Genomic DNA, 14,473 nt, shown 5'->3' with positions numbered 1-14,473 from the left:
CGCAATGTGATAGTGAAGTGCTGAATTACATGGACATATGCAGACAACTGAAAGAATTTTTCTAATAAGTGAAAAATTTCCTTGAGAGGATGGTTTGCAAACCTAATTAGGTTGTTATAGATATACTGAAGATACACCATGTAACACATTCTTTCTGGGCACATGCTTCCAGGTAAGTATTTCATTAAAACTTCTCTCTCTGGTGCATGTATAACTTTATACAATAACCATGTCAATCCCTAATGCCTGCAGACTTATGTGCACACACCGGACTGAGCTGTGTTTCAATTACTTATGTAATTCCAAAGGTATTAAAAGCATTACCCAGACCTACATCAGTAGAGCCAAAACGAGAGTCAGCCTCTGTTCTCAGCCTGCTCAGACAGGAGGTGCAGAACACACACCGCTGGTTTCTCTAGGTATTTCAGTTCTGCATTGCTCTTGTTTGGCATCCTGACAGCTTCAGGGTGATTTTCTAAATTGGTAATTTACGGGACTGAAGGGGTCCTTTACTGAGGGGAGAGATAAAGCCGAATTCGTCTACCTGGTTATGGCAGTTCTTGACATATGAGTTATGTTTAAAAGACGGAAAGACAATACTTTGAAATAAGTTCTGGGAGATTTTATTTCTGCTTCTGCAAGCTTACAGCTATATCTATGGGAAAAGGGGTCTCGGCTTATTTAGCCCATCTCTCTGTATACAGACTGGCTTCTTCGCAACACTTAGAAGGACTTTCTAATGCCTCTGCCTATTGTTTGATCTCTGGCTAAACATGCAAATGCATTTATCCTACTCCTAACATGATTTGCAATATTAAGTCGTTAGCACTAACTAGAATTAGGTTTCCAGAATCTTTACAGATGCAGAAGATGAAAAGAACTGCAGGTAGCTCTGAGCATTACTTGATTTCCTCTTTACAAAACACTTGCAATAACTGTCAACTTCTTCCTATTTATATTTCATTATTTTCCCATTGTCACTCTCAGATAAAGTAGCCAAATGTCAAAGAAAGTTTTCAATTTTGATACTGAAATTTCAAAACACAATAAAGATTCCTGCCCTCCCCAAGGTATTCTCAGAGAAACCCTCAGATGCACCAGTCTCTGCAATATCCCAATACCCTAGGCCTGAAAAATAAGCAGTTCAATATGGCCCAAATTTTGTTCAACTAAATCATTTAACTACATTCTTAGATCTGGAGAAATCCTCCAGCCCCTCTGTACCAGTGTGTTAGGACCATTTCCAGAGAAAGTGGAGAGCTGCACAACACTTGCTCACAACTGTTACCAGCCTGCTGTCAACCCAATATTTCAATGACCCTTAGAAACTCTTTACTCTTAGAGAGCTTCTTATTCTCCCAGTGGGCTAGAAATGGCAAATTTTTAATATGCAAACAATAAGTAAGAATTGTAATTCCTCCTCCTGTTCTCAGATCTCTCTCAAATACCAATGTAAGAGAATCAGAGACCTTATCAATGAAAAAGCCCTATTTAATTCTCCCCAACCCATTGCTGCACTATTCTCAACTAGGATTTATACCTGAAGGCTTTAAAAAGTCTATTTTAAATCACTTTTGAGATTATACTGCTCTGTCTTGCTTGCTTTTTTAATGTGAATAATCTACTTTGTAACACAAAATATTAAATTCTGCTTGTGTCCTTCACCACTCAATAAGCAATTTGAGATGCAGATGACAACGTAAGCATCCTTACATACTGTGCATAAACAATAGAGGCTCCCCAGACAACACAGGAAGGGAACAATGGCCTAGGGAACAGGCTATTGTTGTGTTTCGGGAAACATAAAGGAAAGCTAAGTGCAGCCCCATGCAAATGTGTGTCCTGCCCTTAGTACAGCAGAATTGCAAGGAATGCTGTATAAACCTACAATGTTTCTTTTAGCAAAAAGGACCATTATGTTTAACGATAAGGTGAGTAACCTCCTTAACAGTGCCTGAGCAGGGAACACACAGGCATTAGGTGAAGGAGGGAACTGGCGCATAAAAGACTCATTTATTTTATCAGTGTAGTCTGATGACAATTATTTTTCACGATCTCAGTTTGCAAAGTCCATGTAATTCCTTGTATACAGTTCCCCCACAAAGCAAATCTTTCACTGCTCTTTGTTCTAAAAATAAAATAAGCACATGCCAGGGACCCTGGCATTTTGGAGCAAAAACCCCAGAAGTGATATGCACATGAGGCAGAAAGGGAATCCACAGAAAATTAAGTGGTGGTTACAGCGGTAGTTACAAAGCAGCAAAATGCAGCAAGTTAAAAACAAAATAAAAAAGTATGAATCCTGGCCTTTATTTACTTATTAAAAGAGGCAAAACCCCCTCATTTAGAGCAACAATTCAAATCCAAGCAGGTAAAATTCACTCCGACTGCTGAACCAAACAGAGAAAGGTGAGAGAAAATATCTTGGAAGAGAAAATACCAGCAGCAGAGAAGCTGCTGCTGCTGCTCTAAGTTAATTACCGTGAAATAGGGCCAAAGCCCCAAACTCGCTCAGCGCATCCCCACTCCCAGCGGGAGCACCGGGCCGCTGGGGAACGGCAGCCTGCATTGGTGCGACTGCAGCGGTGCTCAGGGCCCCGCTGCTCTGCGCAGCCATACCCTGCCCAGCGCCCGGGCCCCGGCCCCCGGGCCAGACCCGCAGGGCAGGGCACCCAGGGCCTCGCTGAACAGCTACATCACCCAGGGGAAATGGTTTGCATATGTTTCTCTGTCCATCACACTTTTTTTCCCTCAAATAGTGCTCTATTCACTAAATGTAAACCCAAGCTTTTGATTCTTCCGTGAACTAATACGACAAGATATTAAAGCCTACTTTAAAGGTTTATTTTGCAACTCCCCTACTGACTGCAGGCTGTTCTGGTTCTGATACCCCATCTGTAACTGGGGTACCAGGCCTGGCCTCTTCCCGGAGCAGGGCTAGCTTTCTTGCACTGACACCCCCAAACACAACGGGGGGACGGACGGACGCAACCCCCAAACCCACAGCCCTGCTCTCCCTTCCACGGACAGCTCACAGCCTCTTATCCCTCAGGCCAGGAAGGAGACAAATGCTTCCTTTCGTACAAGCCTAAACCTCTTGCGCCGTGAGGAGCTCACAGGCCCATCTCGCCTCTGAAGCTGCCCAGTTCCCTCGTGTTCATGCTACTGGAAACGGTGTTTTGGTGCCGCTGCAGCATTAGGATGAAGGATGCTCCTGCATGAAGACCTGGTATCGCTACTGTCTGAAACAAGCTGGGGCCAATCCTTATGGGCTTCAGGGAAACTGCTCACACGAGCAAGGAAAGGTGGTGGGTGGGTATGCAGCCTGCCCCGTTTCTGCAATAAATCACTGGATATTTAACATAGAAAATTCTGTAGTAAAGTTGGATTTTAAAAAAGAAGCTGTTAAAAACCAGATGAAATACAGCTTTAGTGCCCTTAAAATGGCCCTCTACGCAGAAACAAGCTCTAGCTCTACTTGATGAGACTTTTTCTGCGTTTCAATAGAGCATTACTTCTGTGTATTTGCACCTCTCTTCCTACCAGAAAATCCAGATTGGATGCAGACACGGCATCATGGGGCATGTTTCCCAAAATGCTGCAACTTCATTTTTGGATATTAATGGTTGTGACATTTGGGATTTCATGACAGGGATATGTGACCATGCATGGGCACTCGTTCCCCAAAGCTTAGCTATGCAAATTTGTTTTGGAGCCTGACGGAGAGGGCAGTAATTTTTCCTCCTGCATGTTTAAATTCTCCCTCACGTTGTATGCAGGTATGTATCCAAACCCCTTTCTGGTGGCAGGGATCTAGGAGCACAGCAAAAAGGCACTCAAAGCAGTCTAGCAGTGAAGGTTTGCCAGATGTCTGAAGGGTATCCAAACGCCACTGAAACCAACAGCGGTCTTTCCCTTATGGCAATAGGGACAGCTCAACCCACACAAACCCTGAGGGACCATCACCGTTACATATGTCTTCCTACAGATTATTCCTGATTTTTCTGCAAATCCGTCCAAAGCAGGACTGCAGGCCACAGCACAGTACACAGTTATAATGCACTAGCAGGTATTTCTGTGCCTGTTTAGTATGACTTGCATTACCGTAAGGCCTAGCAACCCCTGTGTATTCAGCCCAGGATGCACAGTGTAGTCAGTGCTATACAAATACAAGGAAGAAGAAAAGACCACCTCCAGCACCCAAATTTTGCATCCCAACTGGAAGGATATCTACAGTACAGTGTCTTACCTCAGTCTCTGTTTAAAAACACCGGGATTAAGAGGATCTACATCATCAAGCTCCCATTGCCTTTACCTCTTGTTCTTCTCACTCATACAAGTTCTACCTTCATTTATTCTAACCTAGAAACCGCCTGGGCACAACCTGGGTCTCTCTCTCTCAATCTGTGTATGGTACTGTGTAAAGGTCTTGCACTCCACGTGATTTCACAAACAAACAGACTGAAAGCTGGCCCAAGGCAGACAAACAGGAGCTTTTCCTAATACACTTTGGTACACAGCATCCTGCCCCTGCCACAGGCTGCTGGAGGATGAGCACTGAAGAAGAGAAAACCCATCATTTAAAATATCCACACTCTTCCTGATGATTAAAAGTGCTGTTTTCATAGCAAGAGGTCCAGCCCAATTATTTTATGCTTTCTGTTTTTTAAGCCCTGAAACATCTGTTTCTTGACATGCCACAGGTGTGGAAACACCAGGGCTGATGGCAGAGAACTGTCTGGGACAGAGGAAAGCGTGGGGGCGAGGGGAATCGCTTGCGAGGGGGTTTCTCCCGCGTTGTTAGCCAGGCAAAAGGAAAACCACACCGGGTTAGTAGCGTGAGCACCTGACTTGGCCGCTCATACCCTCGGAGCCAGGGCGCCGGGAGGCCCGGGGACGGGCCGCGGCGGCGGGGGGCGTGCAGGGCTTATGGAATCGCAAGAGAGGAATTTTTCGGCCGAATTTACGGTCATGTGGTAGATGTGTTCAAAGTTGCTCGGAGAGGAGATCGGACTGGCGTGATGCTGAGGGAACTGGGAAGGGGAGCGCTGCTATCAAAGACAACGGAGAGAGAAAGCGATGAAGGATGGTCAGGCGGACGAGCGGTCTGCGAGAGCAGCCCAGCGCTGCCAGCGAGCCGGGCTGCGCGCGTCCTCGCACTGTCACCCCCGGCCTCTCGTCAGCTTCCTCACGCGGCGGCCCACGCGCCTGCCGCCCTCGCTGCTGCTAAAACATTGAAAACAAATAAAACTTTTAACTCATTGGGAATCGGTTCTAATATTTATTATTATTTGGTATTCCAAAGAGCACCACAGCTGTAAAAGGTGCTGTACAGACAGTTGAGAAGCATCAGTGCCCTGCCTTGAGGAGCTTACAATCTACAACAGACACAGCACAGACAGAGGCGGGTGAACACAGGCGAGATGGCGTGGGGAGGAGGTAAGATGAGAATACACAACAGTCAAAGATCATAAGAGATTTCCGTCTGTTATTCATGCATTTTAGCGATTCCATTGAAATCAGGTATCACCCGTACAACAAACACAGAGTATTTCTAATGGGAGGGAACAGAGTTTCAGCAGGACGGGGACACAGATCGGGTGGGAAGGGGAACTGGTTAGTGTCAGACAACTGGGACAAAATCTACTCCGCTGCAGATGGACAACACAAAGCCTACGTCCTTCTGTACCCTCACTCACGCCTTACAGCGCTTTGCTGACAAATAGGCTTTGCGCTGCCTTCTCTGCACTGCAGAAAACGAGGCCCTTAGTGAATAAGGTGCAAAAAGTATGGGGAAATTCGAATGTTTTTCAATATTCAACTGAGCAACGCATGCCCAAAGTGCAACCTGAAGAAAGAGGGGAAAAATAATCCTGCAAATTGAAGAGAAACAATTTCTCATTGATCTTGGTGGAATGTGCTGACAGAAGTGCTCTTGTAATTCAAAGTCCCCTAAATCCTGGGGATTTAGCTGAAGAGCTCTCCAAGGCTCGCTCGCCCTCTCTGCGCCATGCCTGTTTTCAGCAGGTGAGTCTACGTGGTGATGGCTTGCCCAGTGGCCCCCAGCAAATCAGACACCTTTTTTGATTTCTAACCCTTCTCTCTTCCCCTCGAGCTGAGTAACATTAGAAACATTAGAACTTATGGGAAAAATTCAGCTTACCCCTCTGCTAAACCTAAGGCACTACGTTTTGTATGTGAAACGTTTGGCAGTTTGGAAGAACATTAAGTCACACCCCAATGCATGTTATCAAGCATCATTCTCACTGCTCTCTTCATTCCCCTCAGCTGCTACAATCCCACTTTCTCATTTTTTTAACACACTGGTATTATGAGGCTTTGCGTGTTAACCAGAACATCAGTTACCACATATGGCATATAAGACATAATATATGTTAAGTTGTCACTAGTGAGTTTAGCAGCCTCTAAATATCAGTGCAAGAAGCCACCTTTCCAATAATGGTCCAGAACAGAAAAGCAGACTTTGATGTGCTGTCTGCCCACAACAGAGAAGTTGCAGCAAGGCCAATTCCTGAAAGCCAATAAGGGGGAGAGGGGAACGTCTAAAACCACGAGCTAAAAAGCAGAGGGTAGGCCAACTGCAGTCCATAAAAACACATAGTCAGCATTCATGAGTGCAAAAAAGCCACGATATGGCAACGTTTTTAAAGCAGTCCTCCATGGATCATACTCTGCTATCAGATGCATGCGTGGGGTTCCCACTTTCTTTAAATAATACCAAACATGTATAAGTATTCATTTACTCTGAAAGTTTCTCATTTGAAACAAGCAAAGCTTCACAGATAATCTATTATGAAAATATAATGGTTCATGTATAATGAAGTCGAACTGAAGCATAATGTTCAAATATAATGGCAGTCAAGACTAGCTTTTGTATGTAAAATACTTAAGCATGCAGAATATGAAAGCAAAAATCAATCCTGTACATCTGGTGTACACAGAGAGGTGGTCTGTGCTGCAGTAAGTGCAGTTCCAGAATTCAGATCTTCACTACAAAGGAGCGTCCACGATAAAGTGGCTTCAAGGGACAAGAGGGCAGAAGGGAGGCCAGACTGTACGGCCAGTTAATTGGTGACAGGCTGCTAGGGAAGAAAAACACGTCAACAAATAAATTTGGGGATATACTAACAGGAATGATTCTAAATTGTACAAAACAAGACAGCGACCCCGATCCAGTATCCACATCCATAAAATGCAAACAGGTATTGATTAACACACAAGCTCTGGTAATAGCAGATCAGAACTTCTGACTTTTGCTTTGTTGCAGCCCGCACATCTGCTTGTCAAAGCCAGACCCCTATATAACAGCTAGATGTGAAGAAAGGAAGGTTGCAAACCTACGGCAGTTGCAGGATAACCTTTAAAAATCTTCGCTCTTAAATCTAATCTCACACTGCGTCTTGGGCATGTTCATCTCTGTGCTGACACGGGGCTCCACTGAAGTCAGTGGTGTCGGTTCACAGAGGGAACAATGTGGCACTCTTAGTAGACTGCAAATTACCAGAAACATATCTCACATTATGACTTCCTAAACAGAAGCAACTCTTTAAAAGCAGATGTCTAAACTGTCTGTGCCACGTGCCTGTACATACCAAGACCTTAGAAATGAACGCATAGCAAAAGCAGCTTTCCCCCTTACGTAGCTACATCAGCAAGTGCATTCACATGCAGATATACAAGCTGCACATACGTAGGCATCTGTTTTGGACATAAAGTATCAAGTAGACTTAAAACTCTCCATTTATCTGATTTTCACCTTGTACTTTTACAACAAAAATAAAACTCTCTAAAGTTGATCTTTTAAAAGACGTCATTAAGAACAGTAGTGGACTAACAGCAAGCAAACTCCTGCTGGCTCTGTATCCACCAGCTAACTAATGCCATGGGCTGAGGCAGCTCAAACTTCTGTCCCCTCCTGCCCTCCCAGCATATTGCAGCCTGGCTATACAAAGGCCTTCGTTAGCAGGTCTAATTCTGCGTGTTGTTCAGTCTGGCATTTTCCCTGAAAAAGGCAGCAGGGGCAGGTTAGTGAGACTGCAGAGAGAAGTTCTGATTTGTTTTGCTTTCCTCACTCATATATGAGAAAAAAAATTGACATTTGCTTTACAAAGTTCATCCATGGAGGCAGAAGATAGATAAAGGTAACCTGAGTTGGCTGTTACTTTATGACAACGTCATCCAATGCTAAGATTAAACTATCAATTCTCTATTAGAACCTATTAATAAGGACCCTTCTGCTTGCAGAGCATTATACTGACTTTAGGTAAAGTTTGTGCTGGATGGACAAATCCATATTAGTAGATCCAGCCACAGCTGATCTTGCTCAAATAACAGAGAAAGAGGAAACTGCAAATAAAAAGGCCCAGTCCACTATTTTCATCCACCTTCTGCATTCCAGTATCTCATAAAAAGAGAACATACTGCTCCAAAAAAAGTTGGATGAAAACAACTGAGAAAACATTTAGCCTTGCATCACTTGTTCTCCCTAGGGGTAGTACCCATTAAATACAGAAACATGTAGGCATTCACAAAGCAAAATGCTGCAATCTTTCCCATATTTCTTTAAAAATAAATTTGTTATTTTTTGTTGAAACACACTGATCTATGTAAGAACATGAAGCAGATGTCCCAGCTGCAGAATCACCATGCTATGCTAAGAAGCACCAAACCCTTTTCACCTTTTGGCATAAGGTAAGAATCCAGTGAAATAATGCAAAGATGTGTCTTTGAAGAGAAACTGTCATATGGATGAACCGTACGGGGGACTGGATGAGCATCTGTTACCTTGTGTACTGATTCTCCTGGACACAGGGTGCTCTCTATTCCCATCCTATCTGTTATTCTAGATTTCAAATAAAACCTTATACTCAATGCATAGCATCATACGCATTTGAATCATCACGCAGAACTCCTTTTCCTCTACTTTTGTGCCTGAGTAATGAAGGGGTCTGTTTGGAGCAGACGAAATGGAGACCTAGCCCAGCCAAACGCCTTACAGGAAGCTGTCGGAAAAGAAAAACCTGCTTGGACAGAAGAAGCACTCTTAACAGAAAATTTATTTCCTAATGTCAGGTTGAACTTTCAAGTTCACATACTCTCTAGTCCCATGACAGATGTAACTCTCCTGTATCTGCTTAGTTAGAACTACAAATGCAATATGATACTGCAGAATCTACCCAATAATAAACATCAAAATCCTTCTGCAGGGATATCTCCCAGGATCAAGATTGATGACTACTTGCAAATATGCGTTTTCAATAGTAACTTTAAAAACAAACTGCAGTAGGGAAACAAGTCCAGAAATCAATTCTGTACTATATTTTCTAGTGGCTTTTCACACATTTTACAAGAAGAAAGTGACTCATGAATGTCTTTCAAAACATCATACTGACTGGTAAGAAGCAAAATACCAGTCCTACTTCCAAATACAACCTTCGAGCTAATACAAAGCTCGTTTAATTGGAACAAATTTAAAGCTAAAAGCCATTCAGAGATGACGTAACTTAAGAAATATTAATCCAGATTGAAGTTTAGAAAATCCCCTTCTATAGATAAAATCATTCCTCATTTCACACTTGCCAGATTTGGGGCTTAAGAATCCTTGCAGCTTTCGGTTCCCATGAGCCTTCAGCAACTGAGGGTGTGAAATGTGATGTTTTGCCCTACCTTTAGCAGCAGCAGATTATGTTCCGTGCTCTAGAAGAGCCAGGAAGATTTCAAAGAACCCACCAGAAACAGAAAAGTGAAAAAAGTTCTGATCTGCACCCTGTCCTGAAGCAAATTATCACTCCTCATTAAACATTAGCCATACAGATACAGACATGCAGGTGAGATAAACGTCACCAACTTCCCTTAGGTTTGTCTTGGCTTTTCCACAACCTTCCTACTCTTTCTGTTGGTTATTTCTTCATTCATGTCTAAACACACATACATACACACACACACAATGTTTTTTGTTGCTCAATTTCACTGAATGTATTTGTTATAGATAGGAGTCTCAGACTACTCTAGTACTTTTAAAGGAAATCCTTCCTGTGCATATCCCTCCTCTGCAAGGAGCAGAAAGTGCCAAAAGGGCTCACGTACAAAGTACAGACTTCATGGTAAAGTGCAACACAAAAGTACCATTTGCACCAAAAGTGAGGTCAAATGACTATCTGGAGACCAGAAGTTATGCTCCTGAGCACCTGAACTAGTGCAGCTGCATGGCAGCTTTGAATTTTTCAATTGCTGAGACAATTTTTCACAGACCCTCCTACTTAGTGCTTTCTGCACAGACTACAGGTAATAGTAATGACCATTTTAGACCACAGCACTACTGTACGGATGACATATACCGATGTCTTCCAGCGGTATTCATATCATCTCTTTGGCTTTCTTTAGGGATCTTCCTTACGGTCTTATTTATCATCTTCTGAATAACATCTAAGCCAACTTGGATGAATTCAAAGCATGATACAGAACACACAAACAAGATCTTCAGCGTAGCTTCAGGTAAACAGTATGAACACTCTCCTATGAGCAAAACATTATCTGATCTATAGCTCAGCAAAAGTTTCACTACCTTCAAAAGTGACATTTCCTAAATAAGGCTTTGTGGAAAGGAACATGTGTGTGCGCTATCCTATTTTGCATTTTCTTTTTTCACTTTAAAAGCTTAATTTTTATGTAAGAGGTTCTGTTTCACTGAGACTAGTTAACCTGGAGAGAAAACGAAAAATGACGTCTGTGGCAGGGATTAAATTTGGGCCCTACACATTGTAAAACTGCTACAGTTCCACTATCTGAGGAAAAGATGCTATAAACGGGCCAAGTTGGAGCTAAATACAGGAAGGGAGGAAAGGAACTGAACTGAGCAATACAGTTTACGGAGAGAGAAATTTCTCCCTCCATTCCTGCAAAGAACCTAGGCCTAAATCCTCCAAAATTTGTCCCTTCGTATGTGCTATATAAACAATAATCAACACTGAGAAGCCAAACCGCCTTAAAAACAAGAATTGCGGGGAGAAATGCCTTCTGAAGTGTCAAACTGTCCTTTTAAATTTTATCACATAAAGTAGAGCATGTTTAGCTCCACTTCCCTGGTTACACTGCTTCTGATATGAAATACATCAAACACTCTGAATAAACATTTAAAATAATACTAGTCTGCCTTTCTCCTATTTGGAGCATCTGTTGCAGTCACTCTCCCATGTACTTTCTCACTTACCATTGGAAGGTCTTTGAGAATCTGTATACCATCTCCTGGACCCATATGTGCTATGTGGTTAAAATTAGTTGGGTTAGAAATTAACTTATTTCTCATTTCTGGATCTCGTAGCATCTCCCTGAAAAAGAAAATATTTCATTTAGGTGTTTTCTTGAAGGTGAGAATGGGCATTTAAAAAATAAGTACAGTTCTGATTATCAGTTACTTCTAAATGGAAATTAATAATCTAACTATTTAGCCATATTAACAGTGAAAACCCTTGCTATCAGCACTGACCTGGACAAACCTCCAGCCTGAAGAGAGGGTAGGGGGCCAGAATGGAAAAATGCAGTATTGCAGGCTAACAGCCCACACCCAATAATTACTAATATTCAGGGAATACACAGCCACTCTGAGCTGATAAAAAGCTCAGTAAGATGAGTAAAAGCGGAATTCATTTGTGATGTTGCACTGCAAAGTGGAGATGAAAATGAAGGACAAAATGTGAAAACAGCATTAATCCTGCACTACCTTTCTCTCAGTCTATGGTCAGAACTACAATAAATGCTCTCCAAAATGGCAAGAATGCATTTCAGAACTCAGATTAAACAAAAATTTAAAAGACAGAACCACAAGCAGCTCAGAAAATGCAAGGACAAGAACTTTGGACCTTAACTTCACTGCACACAGCTGTTACTATACTTAAGAGTCAAAAAGAAAGGAAAGCAGAGAGCCAACCACCAGCACCAGGAGCTGGAAAACTGCAGCATTCAGTTCTTCAAGGTGTATTTTAGCACAGTAGCAGGTAATCTTTAGTGAGTGACAGGAAGTGGTCAATAAGCATCCTTTGTGAACCTGTAAGTAGTGCTGACCTATTTTTATTTAGGAAGATATTTGCAACGTGCTAAAGACTTCTATTGGAAATCCGTCCTGCAGCTCAATGCCCTCTGCAGGTGAGTTTTCTGAGATTTAGAGAGTGTTTATGTAGTTAAGAAATATATAAATCAACAAAGCAGATGCCTTGGAATACTGCTGAGAGTAGAATTGCCCTAAAGAAAGAAAAGTAGAACCAGAGTCTGAAAGTAATTAATCCATATGCATAATTAGCAATGTAATCTCCTTTTGTAAAATGTTTATTATGGATCTTTATATACAGTATAGGTGCACGCAGATGTACCTATATACAGTATGTGAAGACATGCATTCCAAATTACAGCTGTTTCACATAAATTATTTCAATTAATGAGATTACTTGTGTATCCAGTGCGTATCCATATCCAGACTGGTATCAACACAAATTATACATCAAGGATTAACACAGCAGGGAAGACACGGAAACATCTGAAAGGGGAATTCCAGAGAGCAGCAAGTGAAGTACTACATGGGCATCAGTCACTGTCCTTCAAGGCCTACAGGCATGTACAGAGGACAAGTACATGTTGAATACCGACCTCCTCTGCTGCATCCTCTCCTCCTCTGGCACTCTGAAAGAATAGCGCCGCTTGTTGTTGATGTTTCGAACCATTTGCTTCCGGCTGTTATCTGATGTCTCGGGAACCACCAGCTCATCTCCCTCTGGAACCAATATGAAAATGATCCAGTTGGATACTTCATTAGTTATTTAATAAAATTATTTGATTTTTAAAATACAAGCAAACAAAAAAAGAGTAGTATGTAGGTTTATGCAACATTTCTGGATCTAAATCATTGGAGAGGGCCCTGTACAACGGCACAAAGCTTCAGGATGCAGGCACTCAAGCCAGACTACAAATGTAAGAAATCCTCAGTAAAAGAGTAACAGTACACTAAGTCTCTGCAAGTGCCACACACACATTCACTTTCAAGTTCACGTCAGGATTCATCCAGTAGTCATACCTACCATGGGGAGGGTACAGACATAAGAATTTTTTATTTACATAATCAGAAACTTTTCTAATCCTGACCATATGATAGATCCCATTAGAAAAAAGCAGCTTAATCTGTAAGGACCCACTATGATAAGGATGAGTCTCCCTGCAATGTCAACATTAATTCATTCTCATTTTAACACCAAACACCATGCTTTTTCAGTACGGAGATATGATCACTGCATATCTAGTAACATTGCTTAGGCTGCAGGGGAAACTCACATGCAAGTAGCGTGCCTCCTTCGTGCCTCAGAATAGTTATTAGAAAATATAGCTTTTCATTGTTAAAACAAAACATTCTTTAAAAGGCATCAATAGAGTTTTTCAAAATTATAATGAAAACAAAACACCCCCCCCTTCTCCACCTAAAAACTCTATTTGGGTTTTTTTTTTTAAACTATACTCAGGAGCATCCTTGCAAAATGTGCTCAAAAAAAAAAAAAAAAAAAAAAGAGAGAGAGAGAGCAAGACTCATAACAAATAGTTAGAATTCTGAAGCTAACACTTGGGCACACCATCACACATGGCCCCAGTAACAAGTTATGAAAATATACCATTGTATTGCTTTCTGATCCTTGGGAAAGGTTTGTTTAGGTCAAGTGTAATATCAATTTCGATCCAGCACTGCCAAGATCACTATTAAAGCCTTAAATTTTCCAAGCATTTTTAGATGGCATTCTGACAGCTGATCCCAAAATGGGGGGGGGGGGGGGGGTTACTAGTCATTCTATTTTTCTTCTCTAGTCTTTTAAAGTCTTCATTAAATGTTCAGAAGGAAAAAAACAGTTCAGACTTGCTGCTTAGTGACATCTGCATCATTGCAATCACTGTGGAATCTATAAGCTTGGCTTTCCCCCAATTCACAAGCACACGGATGCTTGCGAGATCTCATTCTACAATGCACAGACCTGGCCCAAATGAAAATGCTTTCTAAACAGAAGTCTGCACGATGAAAATCAGCTCCTTCTTTACTTACCTGCCATTTTGTTTTTGAAATATATTAATCTAATCGTCTCCAGTCCTAAAAGGTTTAGTGATCCTTCTGTATTCAAGGGTCGTACCTGAAACAACGCAAATCATTCTTTAAAAAATAATTCATGTTATATCTCCCTCTCTCTCTAAATATATATAGACAGTGCAGCTCATTCTGAAAGATACCAGGAGCATTTTAGACTTCATAAAAGGAGCACTGAGACAGAGCCAACCGGGAAGCAGCCAGGGTAATTCGGCAGTGCGAAGCCCACTCCAGAACAGAAGAGGCTGGAGGAAGCAATGTCTCATCTCTCCAGTGACCCATGACTGCTCTCAAGAGGAATAACGGTGAGTCATTAAAGCCAGAATGCAGAGGCAAAGACAA

At 42.0% G+C, this 14,473-nt stretch overlaps 1 protein-coding gene across 4 annotated transcripts in view; it reads right to left on the bottom strand.

The window, feature by feature from the left end:
• CDC42BPA (CDC42 binding protein kinase alpha) overlaps positions 1–14,473 on the bottom strand; it is a 193,058-nt gene that overhangs the window by 7,521 nt on the left and 171,064 nt on the right. For 3 of the 4 annotated variants that reach the window (XM_064509927.1, XM_026094724.2, XM_064509928.1), the window contains 3 exons: positions 14,093–14,177; positions 12,661–12,784; positions 11,231–11,348 (listed from right to left, as the gene is read on the bottom strand). In XM_064509927.1, the coding sequence (XP_064365997.1) occupies positions 11,231–11,348; positions 12,661–12,784; positions 14,093–14,177 (327 nt within the window). Of the gene's footprint in view, positions 1–5,268; positions 7,104–11,230; positions 11,349–12,660; positions 12,785–14,092; positions 14,178–14,473 lie in introns of those variants that run through there. The other variant, XM_064509929.1, reaches the window with a different exon arrangement.

The sequence above is a fragment of the Dromaius novaehollandiae genome, chromosome 3, assembly GCF_036370855.1.
Source record: "Dromaius novaehollandiae isolate bDroNov1 chromosome 3, bDroNov1.hap1, whole genome shotgun sequence".
Lineage (NCBI taxonomy): Eukaryota > Metazoa > Chordata > Aves > Casuariiformes > Dromaiidae > Dromaius > Dromaius novaehollandiae.
The sequence above is the reverse complement of the archived record's forward strand: the minus strand, read 5'-3'. Positions and strand labels throughout refer to the sequence as shown.